This window comes from Culex pipiens, chromosome 2 (assembly GCF_016801865.2).
Source record: "Culex pipiens pallens isolate TS chromosome 2, TS_CPP_V2, whole genome shotgun sequence".
NCBI lineage: Eukaryota > Metazoa > Arthropoda > Insecta > Diptera > Culicidae > Culex > Culex pipiens.
This window is the reverse complement of record NC_068938.1, coordinates 124,239,596-124,260,964: the sequence shown is the minus strand read 5'-3', so window position 1 is coordinate 124,260,964 and position 21,369 is coordinate 124,239,596. Positions and strand designations below refer to the sequence as shown.

The 21,369-nt window shown below is 39.3% G+C and overlaps 1 protein-coding gene across 1 annotated transcript in view; it reads left to right on the top strand.

Annotated features, from left to right (window-relative positions):
* Positions 1-21,369, top strand: part of LOC120415007 (uncharacterized) — a 280,829-nt gene that overhangs the window by 243,756 nt on the left and 15,704 nt on the right. Inside the window, exons 5-7 of the mRNA XM_039576367.1 lie at positions 8,971-9,096; positions 16,257-16,659; positions 16,718-18,589. Coding sequence (XP_039432301.1) covers positions 8,971-9,096; positions 16,257-16,659; positions 16,718-18,589 — 2,401 coding nt within the window. The remainder of the gene's footprint in view (positions 1-8,970; positions 9,097-16,256; positions 16,660-16,717; positions 18,590-21,369) is intronic.

Below are 21,369 nucleotides of genomic sequence, written 5' to 3'. Positions count from 1 at the left end.
CCTGCTGGTTATGCTCCACAGAATACACTTTAATCTCCCATATCCTGGCAGCCGGCAACCGGTCGTGTGGAGCTCATAAATCGTGAATTCTCTATTGTTTCGTTTTCATAACTCATTTCCCATCCCATCGACAACATCGTGGTTGCTCCAGCCGTGAAAAGGGAAGGGATGCTGCGTTACTGCGTGTTTTGTGTTTGGGCAGGATCTCCACTCCAGCTGCCTTTGCGTTGGAATCAGAGAATCCTTGACGACGAACCTGTCAAGGGTTGGTATGTGGAGTGTGGTGTAACTTTATTGATGAAAAATGTTTTGTGATATTGAATTCCACTGTCGGGGAACACCTTTGAGCCCGTTCATATGATTTGATACCAACAGAAACGAAATAAGACAGATAATTATTTTTAAAAATACATGTGATGCAAAAATTTATCAACAATATCTTAAACATAAAATATTTGTGATTTAAGAATCTTTTCAAGATATAGTTTAAACAGATATGGACAAGAATACACTCTACTTTAAATTTGAAAAAAAAAATCCAAAATCGAATCAACATGAAAATTAATGTTCAACTATAAAACAGTGCACTTGATAGAAAGTTTCGTAGAACAACTTTTCAATTGCAATTCACTGAGCGATTCTTCGTCTCCTTTTAAAAAATCGCATAATTTTTCACGTTTTGGCTGTAGCGACACAGTTATAGAAATAATTATTATAAATAATAGAAATAAATTATATTTCTACTAAATAATCAAAATCAAATCAAATTATTCGCTCTACAGCATTGCCTTGGCGTTCTCGATTGCGAGATTCCTACTCGAAACTAGGTGTTGAGGCAATTGGAGGTGCCGTCGCTATTTTTATACCACGTTTTCCACTTTTTCTCATCGAAACCGACTACTTTATCGACTTCATTTTGCTGAGCGAGATAGGACGCCGTCTATTTTTAGACGATGACTCAGCACTTTTCCACTCTTGCCCTTAGAAAAACCAGATGGCAGCACGATGTAACGCCACGTCCCTATTGCAAACCTCTGTATACACTAGGGTGGGTACGTTTTTCAAAAAGTTCTCGGATCAAGTTTTAGTATGGTTCCCTTTGTAGGGCATGCCCATAGGGACTTTCATGCCAAATATCAGCTCATTTGGTTGTAAACTGGCTGCGCGCATCAGGGTTAAAGTTTACATGGGGATTACTATGGGAAATTGGAACTTTTTGTTCAAACGCTCCTACAGGTCTGGGAAAATCACGCACCAACTTCTGGTATGGTCAGCCCTATGGGGAATGGTCTGGAGAATACTTTTCCCGAAGAGAGCATATGGTTTCGTTGTCTCTAGACCTGGCGCATCGGCAAACAATCCGATGTCTCCGGAATCAACGGTTTTCCCTCAAAAAGCATAAAATTTTCCTTAGCATGCTATGAAAGCTTGATGAACACCGCGACGCCATACGTCAGGCAGCTACCACGTGGTTGAAATATTTGCAAAAAAATACAAATTTGCTTTGCAAATATTCTGAATTCGACTAAATAATATCAGGATTACTCGAAATGATCATTTTCTAGTTAAAAGTAGGTTTGCAATTAAATATTCCAGTCGTTTCTAACCCACGTGGTAGCTACCTGACGTATGGCGTCGCGGTGTTCATCAAGCTTTCATAGCATGCTAAGGAAAATTTTATGCTTTTTGAGGGAAAACCTTTGATTCCGGAGACATCGGATTGTTGGCCGATGCGCCAGGTCTAGGGACAACGAATCCATATGCTCTCTTCGGGAAAAGTATTCTCCAGACCATTCCCCATAGGCCTGACCATACCAGAAGTTGGTGCGTGATTTTCCCAGACCTGTAGGAGCGTTTGAACAAAAAGTTCCAATTTCCCATAGTAATTCCCATGTAAACTTTAACCCTGATGCGCGCAGCCAGTTTACAACCAAATGAGCTGATATTTTGCATGAAAGTCCCTATGGGCATGCCCTATAAAGGGAACCATACTAAAACTTGATCCGAGAACTTTTTAAAAAACGTACCCACCCTAGTATACACCTTAGTTTCCATCCACCCCGGGATTCGAACTGACGACCTTTGGATTGTGAGTCCAACTGCCCACCAGCGACTCCACCAGGACAGTACCCAGGGAGACGACTCCTACACCTGGACTGAGCTAACATTTACTTCCCCGTCCGACGGAAGGCGTGATCAGACAAATCTCGTCTCAAAATTTGCCACCGGGACCTTCTGGGATCGAACCCAGGCCGACTGGGTGAGAGGCAATCACGCTTACCCCTACACCACGGTCCCGGCTACTACTCTACTAGAGCAGTTCCCACGGAATCGGTCTTTTTTCTTTGATTTTCATTTTTGTATTTTTTAATCCGGCTGAAACTTTTTTGGTGCCTTCGGCATGCCCAAAGAAGCCATTTTGCATCATTAGTTTGTCCATTTAATTTTCCATACAAATTTGGCAGCTGTCCATACAAAAATGATATGTGAAAATTCAAAAATCTATATCTTTTGAAGGAATTTTTTGATTGATTTGGTGTCTTCGGCAAAGTTGTAGGTATGGATATGGTCTACACTGAAAAAATAATGATACACGGTAAAAAATGGTGATTTTTAATTTAATTTTTTGTCACTAAAACTTGATTTGCAAAAAAACACTATTTTTTATTTGTTTTTGAGGACATAAAATGCGATTCCCATCTGCTCCAAACGAGAAAGTTAAGAACACAGGAATATAAATTGACGAATGTGAACGAAAAATCAAAGTCACCCAAGGCGGGGTTCGATCCCCCGTCCTTTGGATTGGTAAGCAAAAATGCTAACTTTGGCCATGACTACTCGGTGAGCTTGGACTGTAATTAGGAATACCACTGCACCTGGAGTACCAAACCTTCTTAGCATAGGGACGTTACATCGTGCTGCCATCTGTTTTTTTAGTGCATGAGTGGAAAAGTGCTGCTGAAGCACAGAGCTTATGGGATTTTGGCTATATGGGACATTGGCTTTAAACGTATGAAAAATCTTGTAAACATAAAAAAATTATAGTGTTTTGGAATCGGGATGATGTCAGCTATCCATTAAAATTATAATTTCATGGAAATTTTCACAAAAATACGTATTTTTCCTGTATTTTAAAAAATGCAATGTTTCTCGAAAATTGGAATTTTTTCATACATTTCGAATGTAAAACCTTTTTTTTGAAAACACTTAAAATTTTCACAAAACGACGTATTATCGAAAAAAAAATACTCAAAATTTCAGTTTTTACAATATGGGTATCAAATGATCAGGATTTTTTCATGCATTTCGAATATAATAACAACGTATTTTGAAAACACTCAAAATTTTCACAAAACTTTGTATTTTCGAAAAAAAATACTCGAAATTTATGTTTTTACAATATGGGTATCAAACGATCAGGATTTTTTTTATACATTTCGATTGTAATTACTTTTTTTTAAATACTCAAAATGTTGATACCCATATTGTAAAAACGGAAATTTTGAGTATTTTTTCGAAAATACGTAGTTTTGTGAAAATTAAAAAAAACTAACTAAATCCACCTATGTGGTTGATGCCTTCCTCACTTTTTACCAACAATGGGTAACATTGGACACATATTTCAGCTATTTTTTTAGATCCAGAAAAATAAGTACACATATATAACTTAAGTGGTCATAATTCGGGACAGGGTTGCCAGATCTTCAATGTTGTGGACTCGTTGGAAAGGTCTCTTGATTACCTAACCAACGATGGGTCGGATGATGGATCCGGACATCGTTTACATACATTTAAGTGAGGTCCGGCTTCAAAAAAGCACATAAATATCACTTAAGTGGTCATAACTCGAGACAGGGTTGCCAGATCTTCCATGATGTGGACTTGTTGGAAAGGTCTTTTGATTACCTAACCAACGATGGGTCGGATGAAGGATCCGGACATCGTTTACATACATTTAAGTGAGATCCGGATATATGTGAATACACATTTTTATACATAACTTTTGAACTACTTATCGAAACTTCAAACAATTCAATAGCGATGTATGGGACCCTAAACCAAGTCGAATGCAACTGGTTTGGTCAAAATTGGTTCAGCCAGTGCTGAGAAAACTCAGTGAGAATTTTGGTCACATACACACATACACACACATACACACACACATACACACACACATACACACACACAGACATTTGTTCAGTTTTCGATTCTGAGTCGATATGTATACATGAAGGTGGGTCTTTGAGCTTTTAATGAAAAGTTCATTGTTAGAGCAGGATTATAGCCTTACCTCAGTGAGGAAGGCAAAATGTATCAAAAATCCTGATCGTTTGATACTCATATTGTAAAAACTGAAATTTTGGGTATTTTCTTTCGAAAATACGTAGTTTTGTGAAAATTTTGAGTGTTTTCAAAAAATGTTTTTATTACATTCGAAATGCATGAAAAAATCCTGATTGTTTGATACCCATATTGTAAAAACTGAAATTTTGGGTATTTTATTTCGAAAATACGTAGTTTTGTGAAAATTTTAAGTGTTTTCAAAAAATGTTTTTATTACATTCGAAATGCATGAAAAAATCCTGATTGTTTGATACCCATATTGTAAAAACTGAAATTTTGGGTATTTTCTTTCGAAAATACGTAGTTTTTAATTACATTCGAAATTTTTGAAAAAATTCCGATCGTTTAATATCCATGTTGTAAAAACGGAAATTTTGAAAAAAAAATCGAAAATACTTAGTTGTTTTTCAAAAAAAAAAAAAATTATTACATTCGAAATGTATGTAAAAAATCCTGATTGTTTAATTCCCATTTAGTAAAAACTGAAATTTTGGGATATTTTCGAAAATACGTAGTTTTGTGAAAATTTTGAGTATTTAAAAAAATGTTGTTATTACATTCGAATGTATGAAAAAATCATTTGAAACCCATGTAGCAAAATCAGTATATTTTTGGTTTTTTTAGAGAAAAAAATTGCATTTTCAAAATACAGAAAAAATACGTATTTTTGTAAAAAAAAATTCATGAAATTATAATTCTATTGGATAGCTGACATCATCCCGATTCAAAACACTGTAATATTTTTATGTTTGCATGATTTTTCATACGATTATACTGCCCATGATCGCATAAATGTCCCATATGCATTTTCATCACTTTTGAGTTATTGATGCAGTTTGGTTCAAAATCGTGCGCTCTTTCAAAAGAGCCTATAACATCCAGTTCTTTGCTCTAGAAATCAGTAGGAAATCCTGTTTTTTCGTGAAAACTTAACACGTAGCCTTATGCGTGGGACAAACTTTCCTCGCGTTTTTCTCAGCTTGCTGTTTTTGCATATGGGACATTTATGCGAACATGGGCAGTATAGCCAATGTCTCCCATATAGCCAGAATCCCATATGCTTTGTGCCTCGGTTATGCACGCCTCGGTTATGCATCCCCCATATGCGGTGCTAAACCGAGGCAAATCTGTAGTTGGTTTCGATGGAGAAAAAGTGGAAAACGTGTGTGTGTGTGTGGTCCAATCCAATACCCGCTAACCGGTAGCGAAATTATGGGAAGTTATAGTTTGTATCAGACTTTGTATCTGCTGATACAACTTATCTCAGTCCCGGGTATTAGGTGGTGATAGCCCTCGCGCTGATTCCAACGACCCGTTTCAGAATGACAGAGCTCCTTGCGGTCCAATTCCGAGGTCGCTGGGCATTGTTCGGCCCCGTCTAATCATAGAAGCAAGCATCTGAAGGAAACTCGATCTATATTAAGACTTCCAATCACGTCAGGCAAATCAGGGATCAGCGCGTATTTAATATGAGAAGATAACATGTTTCAACACTACGGATCATTTCACTGCTAGATAGTAAACCTTCTGATGGCGTGAGTTCGAATCCCACCTGATTCTTTTTCGTTTTTGTTCATATTCAAAGTTTGAATTCCTTCTGCTTGTGAGGCAGAAGCCGTTACCATTAAGCCACGGAGCCGGCACAGAGTAACCCAGAGTGCCCAGTCTGAAGAAATGTCATTAAATTTTTTGGCTCCATAAGGTTTGCTGGTAGTAGGCGTGCGATGTACTTGCGATGTACCACCAAGTTGAACCAAAAATCAAGAGGCAGTGCGAACTCTGTCTTACTCTGTGGAGCCGGTATGGAGAAAAAGTGGAAAACGTGGTCTAAAAATAGCGACGCCATCCCCCTATGGTGCTCCCAGAGTTTACAACGAAAATCTCGGAGCGAATCATCTCTGTGATACTACTTTACGCAGTAGGCCTGGCCGCTTTAACGCTTGTGATGTTTCAATGCATTCTAATACAATGGCGCACAACAAATGTTAATAAATGACAAGAAGAGTGCTAGGCATATCTAACCTAAGGCACTCTCCAGGATCCCTTCGAAAGATTGGCTACGCTAGGGTCTGATTAGATTAGATTAGATGAGCAGCAGTATCTGGTTTGTTTTTTTTAAGGGAAATCCCCACATACAAACAGTGTACGAGCCACAACAAACGTCCAAAAGGTTATCCTTATGCGAACTCCTAATTGCAGTCCAAGCTCACAAATTCGTCACGGCCTAGTGGTTAAAATTTTTACTTACCAATCCAAAGGACGGTGGATCGAACCCCGCCCGAGCAACTTTGATTTTTTGTTCATATTCATCATTTTAAATTTCTGTGTTCTTAACTTCCTCGTTGGGAGCAGATGGGAATCGAACCATTCGCTTACAAAGCGAACACCGTAACCAGTCAGCCAAGGCCGCTCCTCCAGAGTATTTTAACCTCCTCCCCCTGGTAATAAAATTTCCATACAAATTTTGTATGAAGCATAACACGGCCCTCGACCCACCCTCTCTCCCCTAACTGCGTTACGTAATAAAAGAACGCTCCCTAAAATTCAAAAACTGGTCAAAGATGTCCAAAATCAACACTTTTTCGTAAAATTACGATAACTCGTGATGGTTACAAGCAAGTTCCTTCTGTTTAGCTATGTAAATTTGTGTAGTTGTTAAAGATAGGAAATTGTTGCACTCTAATAAATAATCCTGTTAATTTTTAAAAATAGACACGACATATTGAAATGAAAAAAATGTTACTAATGAAACAATGACTCTTCAGGGTTATTAAAGATTCGAAAAGTACATTAAATTTCTCAAAAAATGACGCTTCCCAATTTTTTTAACAGTTGAGTAACAAAAAATGGCAGAGGTTTTCATGCTATTTTTTTGTATTTTTCTCGATGAAAAACATGGTTTTTTTGGAATTTTGAGTACGCCATCAAATCGGACATCTAAAATTACATAAAAGTCCTTTTGACAACAAATTTCGAAATCATCACCATTCCTGGCTGCAAATTAGTGAAAAACAACGGAATTCTAAGAGGGATCGTGGTAACTGCTGTGTGAGTAGGCAAAGAATAAGCCAAAGGTCAAACCCAAAGTTAAAGAAAACGTTTCCAAAAACGGATGTGGTTTAATGTTTATCATATTTTGATGGAATGTTAGTCTTTTAGGCACTTTCACTATTTAAATAAATCTTAAATAGGCTAAAACCCATCACTCCCACCCCAAGAAGTTTACCGAGCCCGTCAAACCATCCCTCGCAGTATTGCCCACAAGTTGCGATAATGAAACGGAAATTTAATGAAAAGGGGGGTTTGTGTTTATTTAAATAAATACCCACTCGTATAATAAACGTTTATCGAACTCAAACCGTTGCGGGTGGGGTGGAGGACACTTCTTCTATACGTTCATACACAACCACACTCACAAACCATGTGGTCCCGTCTGGCGAAGCATGCCCTTGGCCCTTGGAATGCCGGTCTGTCGGTGTGTGGGGACCCTACCTGGGGACAGAAGGCATTTACGCAAAAAGCGGTCCCACCCCAGCAGTGGTGGTCACGGACGGATATGATCTATGATGGTGCAAACTTCAGAGCGTTTCCCGCTTGTGATTCTACGGTTGGGCCTGTTTTACTGAGGAGGCACTCGGGGTTAATCGGGGATTTCGTTGTGAAACAATACTCTTTCTTCAAAGTTCGTTCGACCCCAAATGGCCCCTCAAAGCGCTTCTTTGGTTGGGGAATCGTTTATCCACCCTACACAAACACAAACCCACCGGCGCACAACTTGCACATGTGCAACGAGTGGCTCGTGATGAAATTTATTAAGCCGTAATAACTGTAAACAACGCCCACACTTACTTCTGCTCCATACGGCCATACCGGTAGTTGTGCGAAAAGTGGAAAAGTCGTCAAGTTGAAAAGTTTTTGCACAACTCGGATGGATTTTGGGGTGGTGGTGGTGGTTGAGGTGGCTCTCCGCTCATTTCCGGTTCGCTGGATATAGATCATTTTTCAATAAATAATTTCACCGCCAACGTTACCCGAAAGGCTAGTGAGTGAGAGCATTTGGAACGGGGATTCATCGTTTTGTTGATGGTGTAGGAGGGGTTTGACTAGCAGAAGGGGTGGGATTGTGATTTTAATATCACGACATTTTTGTAAATATACGCACGACGGGGGAGTTCAATGTTAATTATACCATCCGACGGGAATGTTATCAACTTTGTTTTATTAGCAATTCGTTGGGCAAATATTTAATAAATATCGGTCGCCCTCTGGGGGAAATATTTACGGACTGATTTACAGGACGGTTTATTTTAGGGAGCGAATGTAATGAAAATTGAGAATGTCATAACGCATCAAAGGCTGTCCTTCTGGATCAAATGAAAACAATGAATAAAAATGTTGAATGCATTAGTTTTTTCCATAAACAAAATTGACTAAAATATTTTATTTTTAGCTTGAAAAAAGGCGTTTTGTAAAATATCTTAGGATTTTCAAATTAAAGTTATCCTGAATCATAAAACTTGGACATATCGAAATTTGTGCCTAGTTTTAGTCTTTTGTTTGATTTCTACTTTTTTCTTATTCTGAAAAATATTCACAATTTCTTTCCTCTTTCCACTTTATTTCCAGATTTCCGTCTGTGATGACTACAGCCTGCCGATAGACTTTGTCAAGAAGCGACCGTCCAGTTTCGATCCCTGCCTCGCCGAGCGTCTGCCCGACAATTGGGCCTCGCCAAGTCCACAATCCGAGCACGTAAGTCCAGCACCAGAATACCAACCCGATGACCAAAACTGACAAAATAACCGCTCAATAGTCGAATGCTTTGGCACGCCCCTAATTAATGCAGGAGGCGATGTTCTGCTGTCTGCTACCAAATGCCGGTTTTTTTTCACTCTTGGGGAATGTTCGTGTAATCCTTAACAGGAAAGTGTTCTAGGTTTTTGACCAAGATATAATTTTCAACCGATTTTTTGAAATTTTCAAAATAACATCAACATGAAGATACAAGACTGATAATATTACATTCGTTAAGTAATTAAAGGACGCCCCCTCCGTGAAAGTACCAAAGACCACCACTCTAGTTAGGGAAGAACCACATTTAAGCTCCGTTTTAATCATAAACACACTCGACTTTTTGCCCGTTTTTCTCGTTCGTTGCGTTCATTGGACTTGCCTCGGAGGAACCTCCACTTCCTGGTCCATCACCATCAGGGGAAAGCAATCAAAGCCAGAAGAATCTTCCCACTCTCGCGCTCCCTTAGAAAAGCCACCTCTCAGTCGAAGAGCTGGTGTCGAGCTGCGAATAACGCCCGCGGTGCAAATAATTACTTTTTAAATGGACAAAAAATTGAACTACCCATAATTTAATTCAATTAGAGTTTAATTAAAACGCAAATAAATTGCACTTCTCTCTACGCGACGAGAAATCTACGGTTTTAGGGGAGTTTCTGCATTTCCCGAGAAAATTGTTGCTTCATGAATGTTAAATCCGTCGCTCGCAAATGGTTACGATAACAACCGAAGCAAAAAATCGCTCCAAAATTGCGAAATTGCTTGGAGGGAAAAAGAGCTTTTCCAAGGAAATTTCCCGTCTCTAAATAGCCCCGTTGCGTTGTGCAGCAGCCGTTATCTGCAATAAAATCGTTCAAAAGTGCCCCCCCTCACCACCCCGAGGCGCCAATAAGCAATTGAACACTGACTTGGCATTCCATGGCGTTCTTGGATGCAGCTGGAAGCAATCCTCGGCGTAACGATAGCAACCGGCGGAGATGTCCTCTCTCGGGGAAGTTGAACGGTTGAACTCGGTGCGAGCCAACGAACGAACGTGAGTGCAATGGAGGATTTTGAGTCATGTTGAGTTATATTTTGGGGTCAAATGGTGGCTGGAAATCAGGAACAGGGGTTTAGAAAAAGATACTGATGGAAAATATGGGGCAAGCTAAGGAAATGCTAGTTAAAACCCATAAAAAACGTAATTAAATCAGTCGGATTCTTAAATAAATATTTTATTCCAGGTCTTTACTAAAACATTGATAAAACAAGTTTTTAAAAATCCTGTTTTTGTACTATAAAAAATGATTTTAAAATTATTGAATTCCGTATGTTCTACTCAAATAGTGGGGAAGACGAACACACCGTTGGGGCAAGAGGAACAATGCATGAAACAACATGTAAATTTACTAACAAATGAACTGTTATCACTTAGACACATCAGATTGGAATGTTTTTGAAACGTTACTTTTATTTTTAGATGAAATAATAATATGTTACTAATATTTTGATCGTTTTTAACCAAAAAAAAAATAATTGGATGATAAAAAGTAAATTTTCGTAATACTAAACTGCCCATGTTCGCATAATTGTCCCATCCGAGTTTTTGAAGTAGTTTGGTTCAATTGCCTATAACATCCAGTACTTTCTTCTAGAAATCAGGAGGAAATCCAGTTTTTTCGTGAAAACTTAACACGTAGCCTTATGTATGGGACAAACTTCAAAAGCGTTTTTCTCAGCTTGCTGTTTTTGCTTATGAGACATTTATGCGAACATGGGCAGTATACAGCAGTTCCGTATGAAAGTTAAAGAAAAAAAATATAAGTGCTTCAATTTGGCTCATAATTTTTCTGGGGGTTCCTTGGCCAAAATAATTTAACCCGTATTTTTTTTTATTTGGCCATTAGGGTGGCCTATGCCGTGTTAGGGTTTTCGTAATTGAAACTTTTGGTACCCTAACATATATAGATCATCGCTTAAATTTTCGAGTTACCGCAGTTTTAGTGAAAAAAGTTGATTTTTTGCCGATTTCACAAATTTCCCGTTTTCGCTCGCGGCGTGTCGAAAAATCCGGATTTTATTTTCAAAAAATCATATCTCTGAATCCATTTAATGAACCTCGCCTAATTTTTGATTTGTTATGTAAAATTGTCCGACAAATCCATTTAAAATATTTTCAGATATAGGCTCTTTTGTCCAGACACCGTCAAAATGGCATTTGATGTTTTCATAAGACTTTTTCAAATGTTAGGCAAGATTTTTGAAACTCCTCATTATTTTTTCTTGAAAATCAAACTTATCATCTTTTATTTGCGCCGAAGGCAGCTAAAATCAGTTGAAATGGAGAGAAGTTATGATTTTTTGAAAATCGACGAAAATGGCAATTTTATGGACCACCCTAACACGGCGTAGGCCACCCTAATGGCCAAATAAAAATTACCGGTCGAATTATTTTGGCCAAAGAACCCCCAGAAAAATTTTGAGCCAAAAATTTATTATTTTTTTCTTTAACTTTCATATGTAACTGCTGAATATTTTGCATGGAAATTCTTTCACAATTGTTTATCAGTTTTTAAGTACTTTTATGTATTTATTATCCAATAAAATATGTTGTTGCAGCAATTCGTAGTTTGTTTTCATACTAAAAATACATATGGTACACTTGCCCCACCTGAACAAGATTTTTTTGAAGCTCTCAATAAATATAACGAAATGAGTCATTCTCCGTCAACTCACACAGCAGTTGCCCCGACCCCTCTTCGATTTGCGTGCAATTTTGCTCTAATGGGTTATTTTGGTTCCTGATCATGAATCCGAGGTCCATTTTTGTATATTTCGTGACGGTGGGGCGATACGACCCCTTTCATTTTTCTGGTTTTTTACTAAGACTCGTTTTTTCAGTGATTTGTAACTCGCAACCGTGAAGAGATAGAAATTTGGTGTCAAAGGGACTTTGGTGTAAAATTAGACGTCCAATTTGATGGCGTAATTCCGAAAAAACGTATTTTTCATCAAAAAAAGTTTAAAAATAGTTTTAAAATCGTTGCCATTTCCCGTTACTTAACTGTAAAAATCGTGAGACATGTCATTTTAAGGGAAATTTATTGTACTTTTCGAATCTGAAATAACCCAGAAGAGTCATTTCTTCATTCAGAACAAAATTTATCATTTTAAAATTACGGTTTTTTTTCTAACTTTGCAGGGTTGCATTTAAGAGTGTAACTTTGTTCTAAAAAGTTGTAGAGCAAACAAAAACAAAAAATTTGATATGTAGGCATAAGGAGTTTGCATGTATTTTTTACGAGTTATCAGAATTTTACAAAAAGGTTGTAGCGGAAAACGGCAAAAGTGATGAGAATTGGTCGAACGGCTTAGAGTGATTAAAATGGGTATATTTTCCCTATGTTCATGTAAAAATTTTTGGTTTTTCATGAAATGTGGTCGCAATAATATGAAATTCACAAAGCCAAAATATAAAATTTGTTGAACAGCATTTTTCTTCACATTTGAAACTTGTTTTTTTTCAACCAAAATAGTTATGATGTTCAGAGAAGTCTGTTCAACCAACCATGTAGGTATTTGGGTGGATTTAGCAAAGTTATCAAATTAATTTATAGCACTGACCAGATTACCCCACATGGGTGGTCGTCTTACCCCGCGTATTTCATATATATACGATTTAATTTTTTTTTCAAATTGCTTAAAAGTATTACAAGCTGGTTTTCATACCAACTAATTTATGTCATTTTTATAATGGACTATTAGTAGAACAATATGTACCTGATTTGAGATCAAAATAATCTGTACACGGAAAAAAATCAATTCTCGAAATCGTGAATTAAATTCACGAATGCAAGAACCACGAAGGAATATATTCACGTTTATGGTGCAAATGCACCATACTCATGAATAAATTCCTTCGTGGTTCTCACATTCGTGAACTTAATTCACGATTACGAGAATTGATTTTTTCTGTGTAGTGTTAATTTTATGTGACTTCTCCCTTAGGGTGGCCGTCTTACCCCCATCTCCCCTATGTCGAAAATCAGCCTTTTTTGCAGTCTGCTAAATGATATTATTATCATAACCTTTAAACAGCTCTATCCAACTTTACAAATTTAAATACCAAACCAAGGATCCTAAACAAGACCGAGAAGACCACATCCGGACAAAATTCGTTCAGCCAAAGCCAAGAAAATCTAGTGCTTTTTATCAACATTTCTTTTTCGAGTCGATTAGTATAAATGAAGGTGGGTCTGGGAGGTCAAATTAAAAAGTTCGTTTTTCGAGTGATACGTCGTTTTGGCGGTTATGTGGTAGTAGAATTAACTAATTGTATTGCTAGTAACAATTCCTCATATTGGAATTTTTAAGAATAGCGATCGTATGAGCGATTGTACCACTTGTCCTGAGTATTTGGCTTGCCCCACTTTCCCCCACTTTATGGGAAAAAGCAATTTTTATTATTTAAAATATTATTTGCTGCCGGATATTTCATAACTTTAGAAAAGTTAACCTTGAAAAATGAAAATAATCACTTGAAAAAAAAGCCAATCTCTTTATGTTTGAAGCCTGTGTAATTTTGAAACTTGATACAAAAGTCATATTTGTATGGAAGTTTGTGTTCAATCCATTTGAAAATCCTAGACCGGCTACAAAGTTATGAGAAAAGAAGTATGTTTTTGTTTTTCCAATTCAATATCCAGTGAAATTATGGGAAAGTATAATCTGTATCAGGCTTGGATTATGCTGATCAGTTCCACGAAAATGTATGGGGAAAATATCATCTCAGGATTTTGTCATAATGTGTTATCCATAATATTATCGAAACAATTAGAAAAATTGTCTCCTAGTGGTTTTCCAAAATTTTCCCGTTTTCGTGTACCCCCATGGCCAGCCTTTCTTCTCAGTAAAACATTGACCTTTGGACAGCACTCATAAAACCACCACTTTATGATTATTAGTTTCCGCCATCATTACCGGTAACCCCTCCGACAAAACTGATTATTCGCCAGTCCAGCTCTAGATTGGCACCAAACTTCACCACAGCAGCAGCTCACCGTTTCCACGTGGAAAAAAAAATCCAACTTTATCCCTTTCAAGTACCAAACTTTCCACTCTCAGGGTGGTGGCGGCGGCTTAAGCACAAATAGGAAAACTCTTTAATTAGTTTGTTTGTCCTTTTGATGACTCAGACGATAATTTGCTTTTGTCGCTCTCCGATTTCGGTGACAACCGCCGTCGGTGACTCACCTGCGTATTTTTATCTCAAAATGGATTTTTTCCTACCCCCCGGTTTTCGTGGAATCCCCCGGGTTGATACTCGATATAGCACATGATAATAATCGATTTAAAATTATGTAAATTGCGCTAATATCTAATTCAATTGCTCGTTGCTGGCTGAAACCAGAGGAAAAGTTATACTTTTTGCTGTCGGAAATGGTCCCAAATTCCCCACGCAGCATCTTTTTCCGATATCGGTGTCGAAATATTCATGAGTCTAATCGAATTAACCTATGGGCAGAATTTATTCAATTTTCAACGATTCTTCCCCTCTTTTTAAGGGAAAAAAGCGCTCCTTAATTTGAATATCTGTCTTCTGCTCTCGTTTTTGCTATATAAATTAAAGTAGACGCTGTGATTAAAGCATAAATTAAAAGTGTCATAAATAAGGGTCTCTTGTCGAACTAAGCTAAACGCGTAAACGCGTAAGATTTGTGCCCCGAAGGTATCGTCGGAACATCGTTGATCGTGGGATGGCAACACATGTCAGCTCTGCAGCGGAAAGTGCCTCACCAGGGCACCAGTCAGTCACGGGGGATTTGATCTGGTGACGAGAGTTGCCCCAGGGATATCATCCATTTAAGCTGGTAGAAGAGGACCGATTTCAGTGCTCTGATTTGAAAAATTGCTAAAATTGTTTTTAAATGTAAGGTTTGATATAAAAACTGGGGGGCTATGAAAGTTTTTTTTTCAATTTAAAATTTAAGATAGTTCAGATATTACGTAACTCAATATTTAACACATTCTAACTGGTCCTTTCCATCGCAACAAACTATAAAAAATGTCATTAAAATGTCGCAAACTCCCACCTCTCTCTACATGTAATATTTGAAAGCTCCACAATGTCTCCTGATTGGACACCATTTTAAATAATGATAACTCGGAAATAATTGGACAGATATGGAATGTTCAAAAAAAAACTTTCGTGAAATTATTTTTAATAAAAAAAAGCCAAAAAAGATCAATGATTACATTGCAAACCATCCAATATTTTCTGAGATATGGTCATTTCAAAAATGAGGTCCAATTGGGATAGTGAAAAACCATTTTTGATTACAAATGTCATTTGCATCTTAAAACTCGTTTTAAACTTTCGATTGCAAATTCGATTTTACAAAAAAAGGTCAACAATTTTTTTTTCAAAATATACTCGCTTGGATTTTTATCCTCAGAATAAAAATCTGTAGAGGTGACTACACGGATAAAAAAGATGAACTCTTTTTTCTCCGTGTAGTCTCTTTGGATGATTCCATAGCATTTATAACCCAAACTTGTGGTTTTTATTCTTTGGCTTAACTTTATTTTTTTAAATAAATTTACAATTCTGAACGATCTCATTTATATTTGAAACTTAAATCGCTCAAAGCAAATGTCTCTAGCCTTAAAATCAATTACACAGTGATTAGCCAGATAAGAAATCTAATTCTACATCTTCTGCATTCCCCTTCTTAATTATGTATGCAAACCGCAAACAAATTAAACGGATCGTTTCGCTGATGCGAACTGCCTTCTGATTGAAAACCCTTCTCGAGTTTATGGGCAATGCCTACTCGAACGTGAATTCACCGAAAGAGGCCAATTAGGAGCACGTTCCAATTGTAATGTGGTAATCACTTTAATTGTGCAGGAATTCGGTACTTACAAAACGCACGCAACGCCGTCCGGACGTTATTCAATTGAAATTGCTCCCACTTGAGCTTTGAATGGAAAAGGATTCAGCGTAATTTGATTCAAATGCCCACTGGTATAAAAGGCAGCAGACATGACCCCCCTTACTCAATTCACCATCTCAACCAACAATTATGCCGAGATCCAATTTCCCACTTAAATTCCCGTTTTCTTTCTTCTCCCCCGCACAGGTTTCATTTCTCGAACCGCTGAACCTTCAGCAACCCTTATCGGCAGCCGTCCCAAACAACTGCAGCAGCTTGGGACCGTCAGTGGTCGGCATCGGAACCGGAACTCTACCCCATCAACCGCAACCGTCCCTTCAGCAGCAGCAGCAGCAGCAACCTCAACAGCAGTTTGTACTTGCTCCTCCTACGTCGGTGGTCAATCCGCTTGAGCTCGAGGAAGAACTCATTGATGGTGTTCGGGAGACTGCGACGCTAGGACCAGCAACCGTTGCGATCAAAACCGTTGAGGAGGTTTTCGATACGAGACGGAGTTACAAGAGGAGCACCGGGAGATCGCAGCCACGACCTCATCGGAGACGCAGCAGCAACTCGGAGGTCAAGTACATCAATCAAAACTTTAGTTCAGGTAAGTTAGGGGGATGATGGGTGGTTTATGGGACTACTAAACTGTGGTTTGATTTCAGGATCTTCCGCGCCCATTTCTTCCGAAGAAGAGGACAACAACGACGACGATGAGGAGTTGAACAAGATTCCGGAACTCAACTCACCCGATAGCATCTCGGAAGACCTAATCAACCCTCTACCGCAACGTCACAGTCCAATCAAGACTACCGGACCCGACACAGCGAAACGGAATCCGTCTCCTTACTATTATTCGGACTTGTTGAAAAATAAGGGTGGACAGCAGGAACCTGAAGCGCAACAACAGACTGAAAATAAGACAACAGGAAGTCGAGCTTCATCGAGTGGAGCACGTCAACGAGAACCGGGAACTCGTTACAGGAAGAGCAGCAGCCTCGACACCCCAGCCGCGGAGAAAGAAGTCTGTCTTCCGAAGCGGTATTCCATCACCGAAGAGGGAGTTCGCATAATCCGGTGTGACTCACCCTCAACCACCACCTCCGACGACTCGGACTGCTCTGAATGTCGAAAAAGAAGAGACTGGCATGCGCAAGCGTTGGCAATAGTACGGTCGGCGAACTGTAACCTTCCACCGTCGGGCGATCCCTCAATGCCACCGCATCGAATGCTCGGTCCAGCAGCAGCAACAGTCTGTGCCTGTGCCACTCCCGCGTTCGGCGAGGACAACGATGAGCTCTTCCGACCGCGAAGTATCTTCTACGTGCATCAACCGGGCGCCCAAGACTGCGCCGACTGTTCGGTACTGAGCGATCACTCGGCTGCAGCGGCGGCGGTGCACGAAGACATGACGGGCGTCAGGACGCGCCAAATCTACGAGACGGCCTTCGATTCGAAGATTACCCGTTCGGACGACGACCTGGATGAAGTCGATCGGGTAACGAATCAATCGGTGCTGATTCAGCTCAGCAGAAGCAACAACAGCAGCACCAGCAACATGGTCTCCAGCCAAAACAAGGAGAATCGCGACCGAAGCAAGCGGGCGGACACCAAGCGACCAAAGAGCCTGCTGAAAACGCCCTCCTCAACCCAGATCCAAACCACGGTCGACATCGAGAACACCTCGGAAGCGAACCTCTCCCAGGATCTGGAGAAGCTCCAGCTAGACTCACAACTAGACAATATTACCAACGCCAACTCCACGTCTTCCTCGCAACTTCCACTTCGTGGTTACACGCCTTCCCCGCCCTCTACCGCACCCCTTCCGATGAAGTTCCCCGTCAAGCACGAGCGGTTCTTCATCAACAGCATCAAGAGTGCCCCCAACCTTCCCTCCTCGAACGCGGCCCAACATCCGCGCTTGCGGGATCTCCGCCTAGACATCCAGGCGATACGAAACAGCGAAGTTCCTCCTTCCGGCAGTTGTGACGGCAGCATCAACGATTCTTCCTACAATAGTCCTAAGAGCACCGAGCGGCCACGTTCCACCATGTGTCTCGAGCCGGAGCGGGTCCTCGAGCTCAAACGCAGCCATCGATCCCACAAGCAGCGGGGACGAAACTTCTCCTCAACGGAGAGCATGGCCACCTCGGACAGCGGCGGCAGCATGGAGTCCCTCAAGTCCAGCACCAGCGAGGGCAACCGCAGCACGTCCAGCTCCGACTCGCGTCAGTCCTCCTCCCTCAGCTCGCACAGTTCCGATTCCGGACCAACAATTGCCTTTCCGCTTCGCGCCCCCGTGGTCGTCCACAACAAGCTGAACATCCTGAGCCCCATCTCGGACAAATCGTCCCAGGAGCCCGGCTCGGAAACCTCGGACATCAACAGGAACAACTCGCAGAAACAATCGCAGGAGGAGATCAACGCGAGTGGAACCCTGAAGAAGGAGAACGACGAGAACGAGACTGCTGCGGTGAAGACGTCAACGGTGCCTAAGAGACGATCCGCCCCGAACAAGGCGCTGCTGCTGATAACAGGTTAGTGGGGTGTTACCAGGTCAATGGGATTCATGAATCATCCATAAGTTGGGGTAGCAGAGCTGCAAAGTTGGGTAGTTTTCATGATGATTCTTACTACAGCAACAACTCACATACAAAGTTATTGATAATTAGCCAGCTCTGATCCGGGCTTTTAAGAATTTGACGACTCCGACTACGACTCCAACTACTATTCCGGGTCCATCTAATTACCCGACTTCGACTACTGATTTCCATTGAGTCATATCTAAAAAGGCAGTGTCGCTGAGTAGGGTTTCTTTTCGACGCATCTGACTTCGACTCCAGTTTCTGAAAACTTAATGACTCCGACAACGACTACAGCTTATGGAGCTTTGGCGAATCCTTGAAGTCGGTCAATTCTTCAAAATGTCCCGACTCCATCAAATTCGACTCCAACTACATCTCCTTTACAAGGTTGTTGAAAATAAGCAACGGACTCCAACTCTGAGTCCAGCTGCGTGTCCGCTGACCTACTAAAACCCAAAAAAAAGTGTCTGGATGACCTAACATATTAACAATTAGGTCATAATGATCCGTAGATCAATGAAGCTACCAGGGTTGTCGAAACGGGAAGACCCAAAGAGACTCAACACAATCGACTTAGATTCCAACACTAACTTCTTTATCAAGTGTTGGAAAGTAGTCTACTGCGATGACTCCAACTCCGACTCCGGTTCCTCAAAACGACCCGATACCACCAACTCCGACTCCGACACTGCGGTACTGCAGTACCAACTCTAACTTCATCTTCTCAATGTTTGATGACTCCGACTCCGATTGCCAGCCTGAATGACTGTTAAAAAGACGGTCAGAAAGTTCTTGGTTATCGCAATCCATAGATCAATGAAGCTATCAGGGTTGCTGAGTCGCTTTTCCGAGCAAATCCAAGATCCAACTTCGTCTCCGGATGGTGACGGTCTAGCAATTCTAAAGCGACTAATGGCCTATCTACAATCACTTAGCTTAGAACATCTAAGTAAAGTAGTTACTTAGGAAAGTCTGCAACTTACGTTCGTCATCCACAATCAACTTAGAAAACTTGCTGGGCTGATATACGTTGCTATGCAGTTGTTTGTTTACCTTTGATATGGAAACGTCAACTTACCGTAGATTTTGAAATTTTCCAAACCAAACGTCAGTTTCTAATTTGATTACTTTTCCATTGTAGAAACTCAGATTCATTTCCATTGATTCAAATTCCTAAGCTAAGTGAAATTTTCTAAGCTAAGTGATTGTAGATAGGCCATAAAGCTCTCCAAAAAGAAACAACGCCACCGATTTACACTGCAACTGCAACAACTACTCCGGCTGATCAAAATTTGACGAGTTCAACTCCGACTTCAATTGCGACTACGGCACCACAGATCTGGAAGCTACCTTAATATGTTCTCTAATATAATCTAATCTAACCCATTCTTTCGGAAACATCTTGAAGGATGTCGGGGCTATAACTTCCAAAAATTGTCTTTTCAAAACGGCCTGGCCATCTGCGTAAAGTTAACCGCAAAGATGATTAGTTGATTTGGTGTTCAAACAACAATACACTGCTGAATCTACGAATAGGCTCATCGTCGTTGAGTTGATGAACTAGATCTTTAAGCTAATAGCTCCACACGGAAAGAAGGTTTATCGTGAATCTTACTAATTTTCGGTTAAAAACCCTAAAAAAATTGGTTGTTTTTCCAACCACGATTTTTTTTAGCTGGAAATCCTAAAAAAAATCCTGGATTTGACAGCTGGATCCAGGTCCTAAAAATGATAAATCTAGCTAAATTTTTAGTAAATTTTAGTAATTTGCAAGCTGGAAAAATGCTGTCAGTCTCAAAAGCTGTATGTTTTGAGAAGGTCTGTTAGCTATTTTAGCTAGATTTTATGGTATTCTAGGAAGTTTTATAGTTAGCCCAGCGAGTTTTTAGGCTGTTTCAACCAGTTTTTTTGGAATCATTCTCAAAATTTTCCATTGATGGCTGCGAAGCCAGGTATTTTCACACATCTTTTTAGCTAGTTTAGCCAACTTTGCTTGGTATAGCTAATTTTTCCACTATTTCTACAAGTTTTCTTTCAAAAGCCTCCGTTTCTGCCTGCAAAGCATGCATTATTCACCCAGCCTTTTGGCTGATTTAGCTCGTTTTTTGTTCTTTTAATTTTTCGACTGTTTCAACTGGTAATTTCGAAATCATTTTTAAAAATCCCTTGCTGCCTGTAAAGTTGTTTTTTATTTTCAAAAAGACTTTTGCTGGTGTAGCATGATTTTCCGCTATTCTTGGTACGTTTTTTGGTAGTCCAGCAAGTTTTTTGGATGTTTCAATAGTTTCCAGGCTTTTAAACTATGTTATAGTTGATCATCCTAATTGTACGGCTTTGTTGCGATATTCTATTGACAAATAAAAAAATGAAATACAGTAATACAAAAATACAAAAATACAAAAATACAAAAATACAAAAATACAAAAATACAAAAATACAAAAATACAAAAAAAAAAACAAAAATACAAAAAAAACTTACAAAGAGTTATTTTGGTTAAATTATAGTAAATTCATGTTAAATTTAAACTATGTTTTGCATTTAACAAAGTTTAAATATAACATCAAATTACTTTCACTTAAACAAAATAATTTTACTTTATCCAACTTAATTTAACTAAATTTAACTTAATTTAACATACTTTAACATAATTTAACTAAATTTAACTTAACTTGATTTAACTTAACTTAACCTAATTTAACTTAATTTAACTTAATTTAACTTAATTTAACTT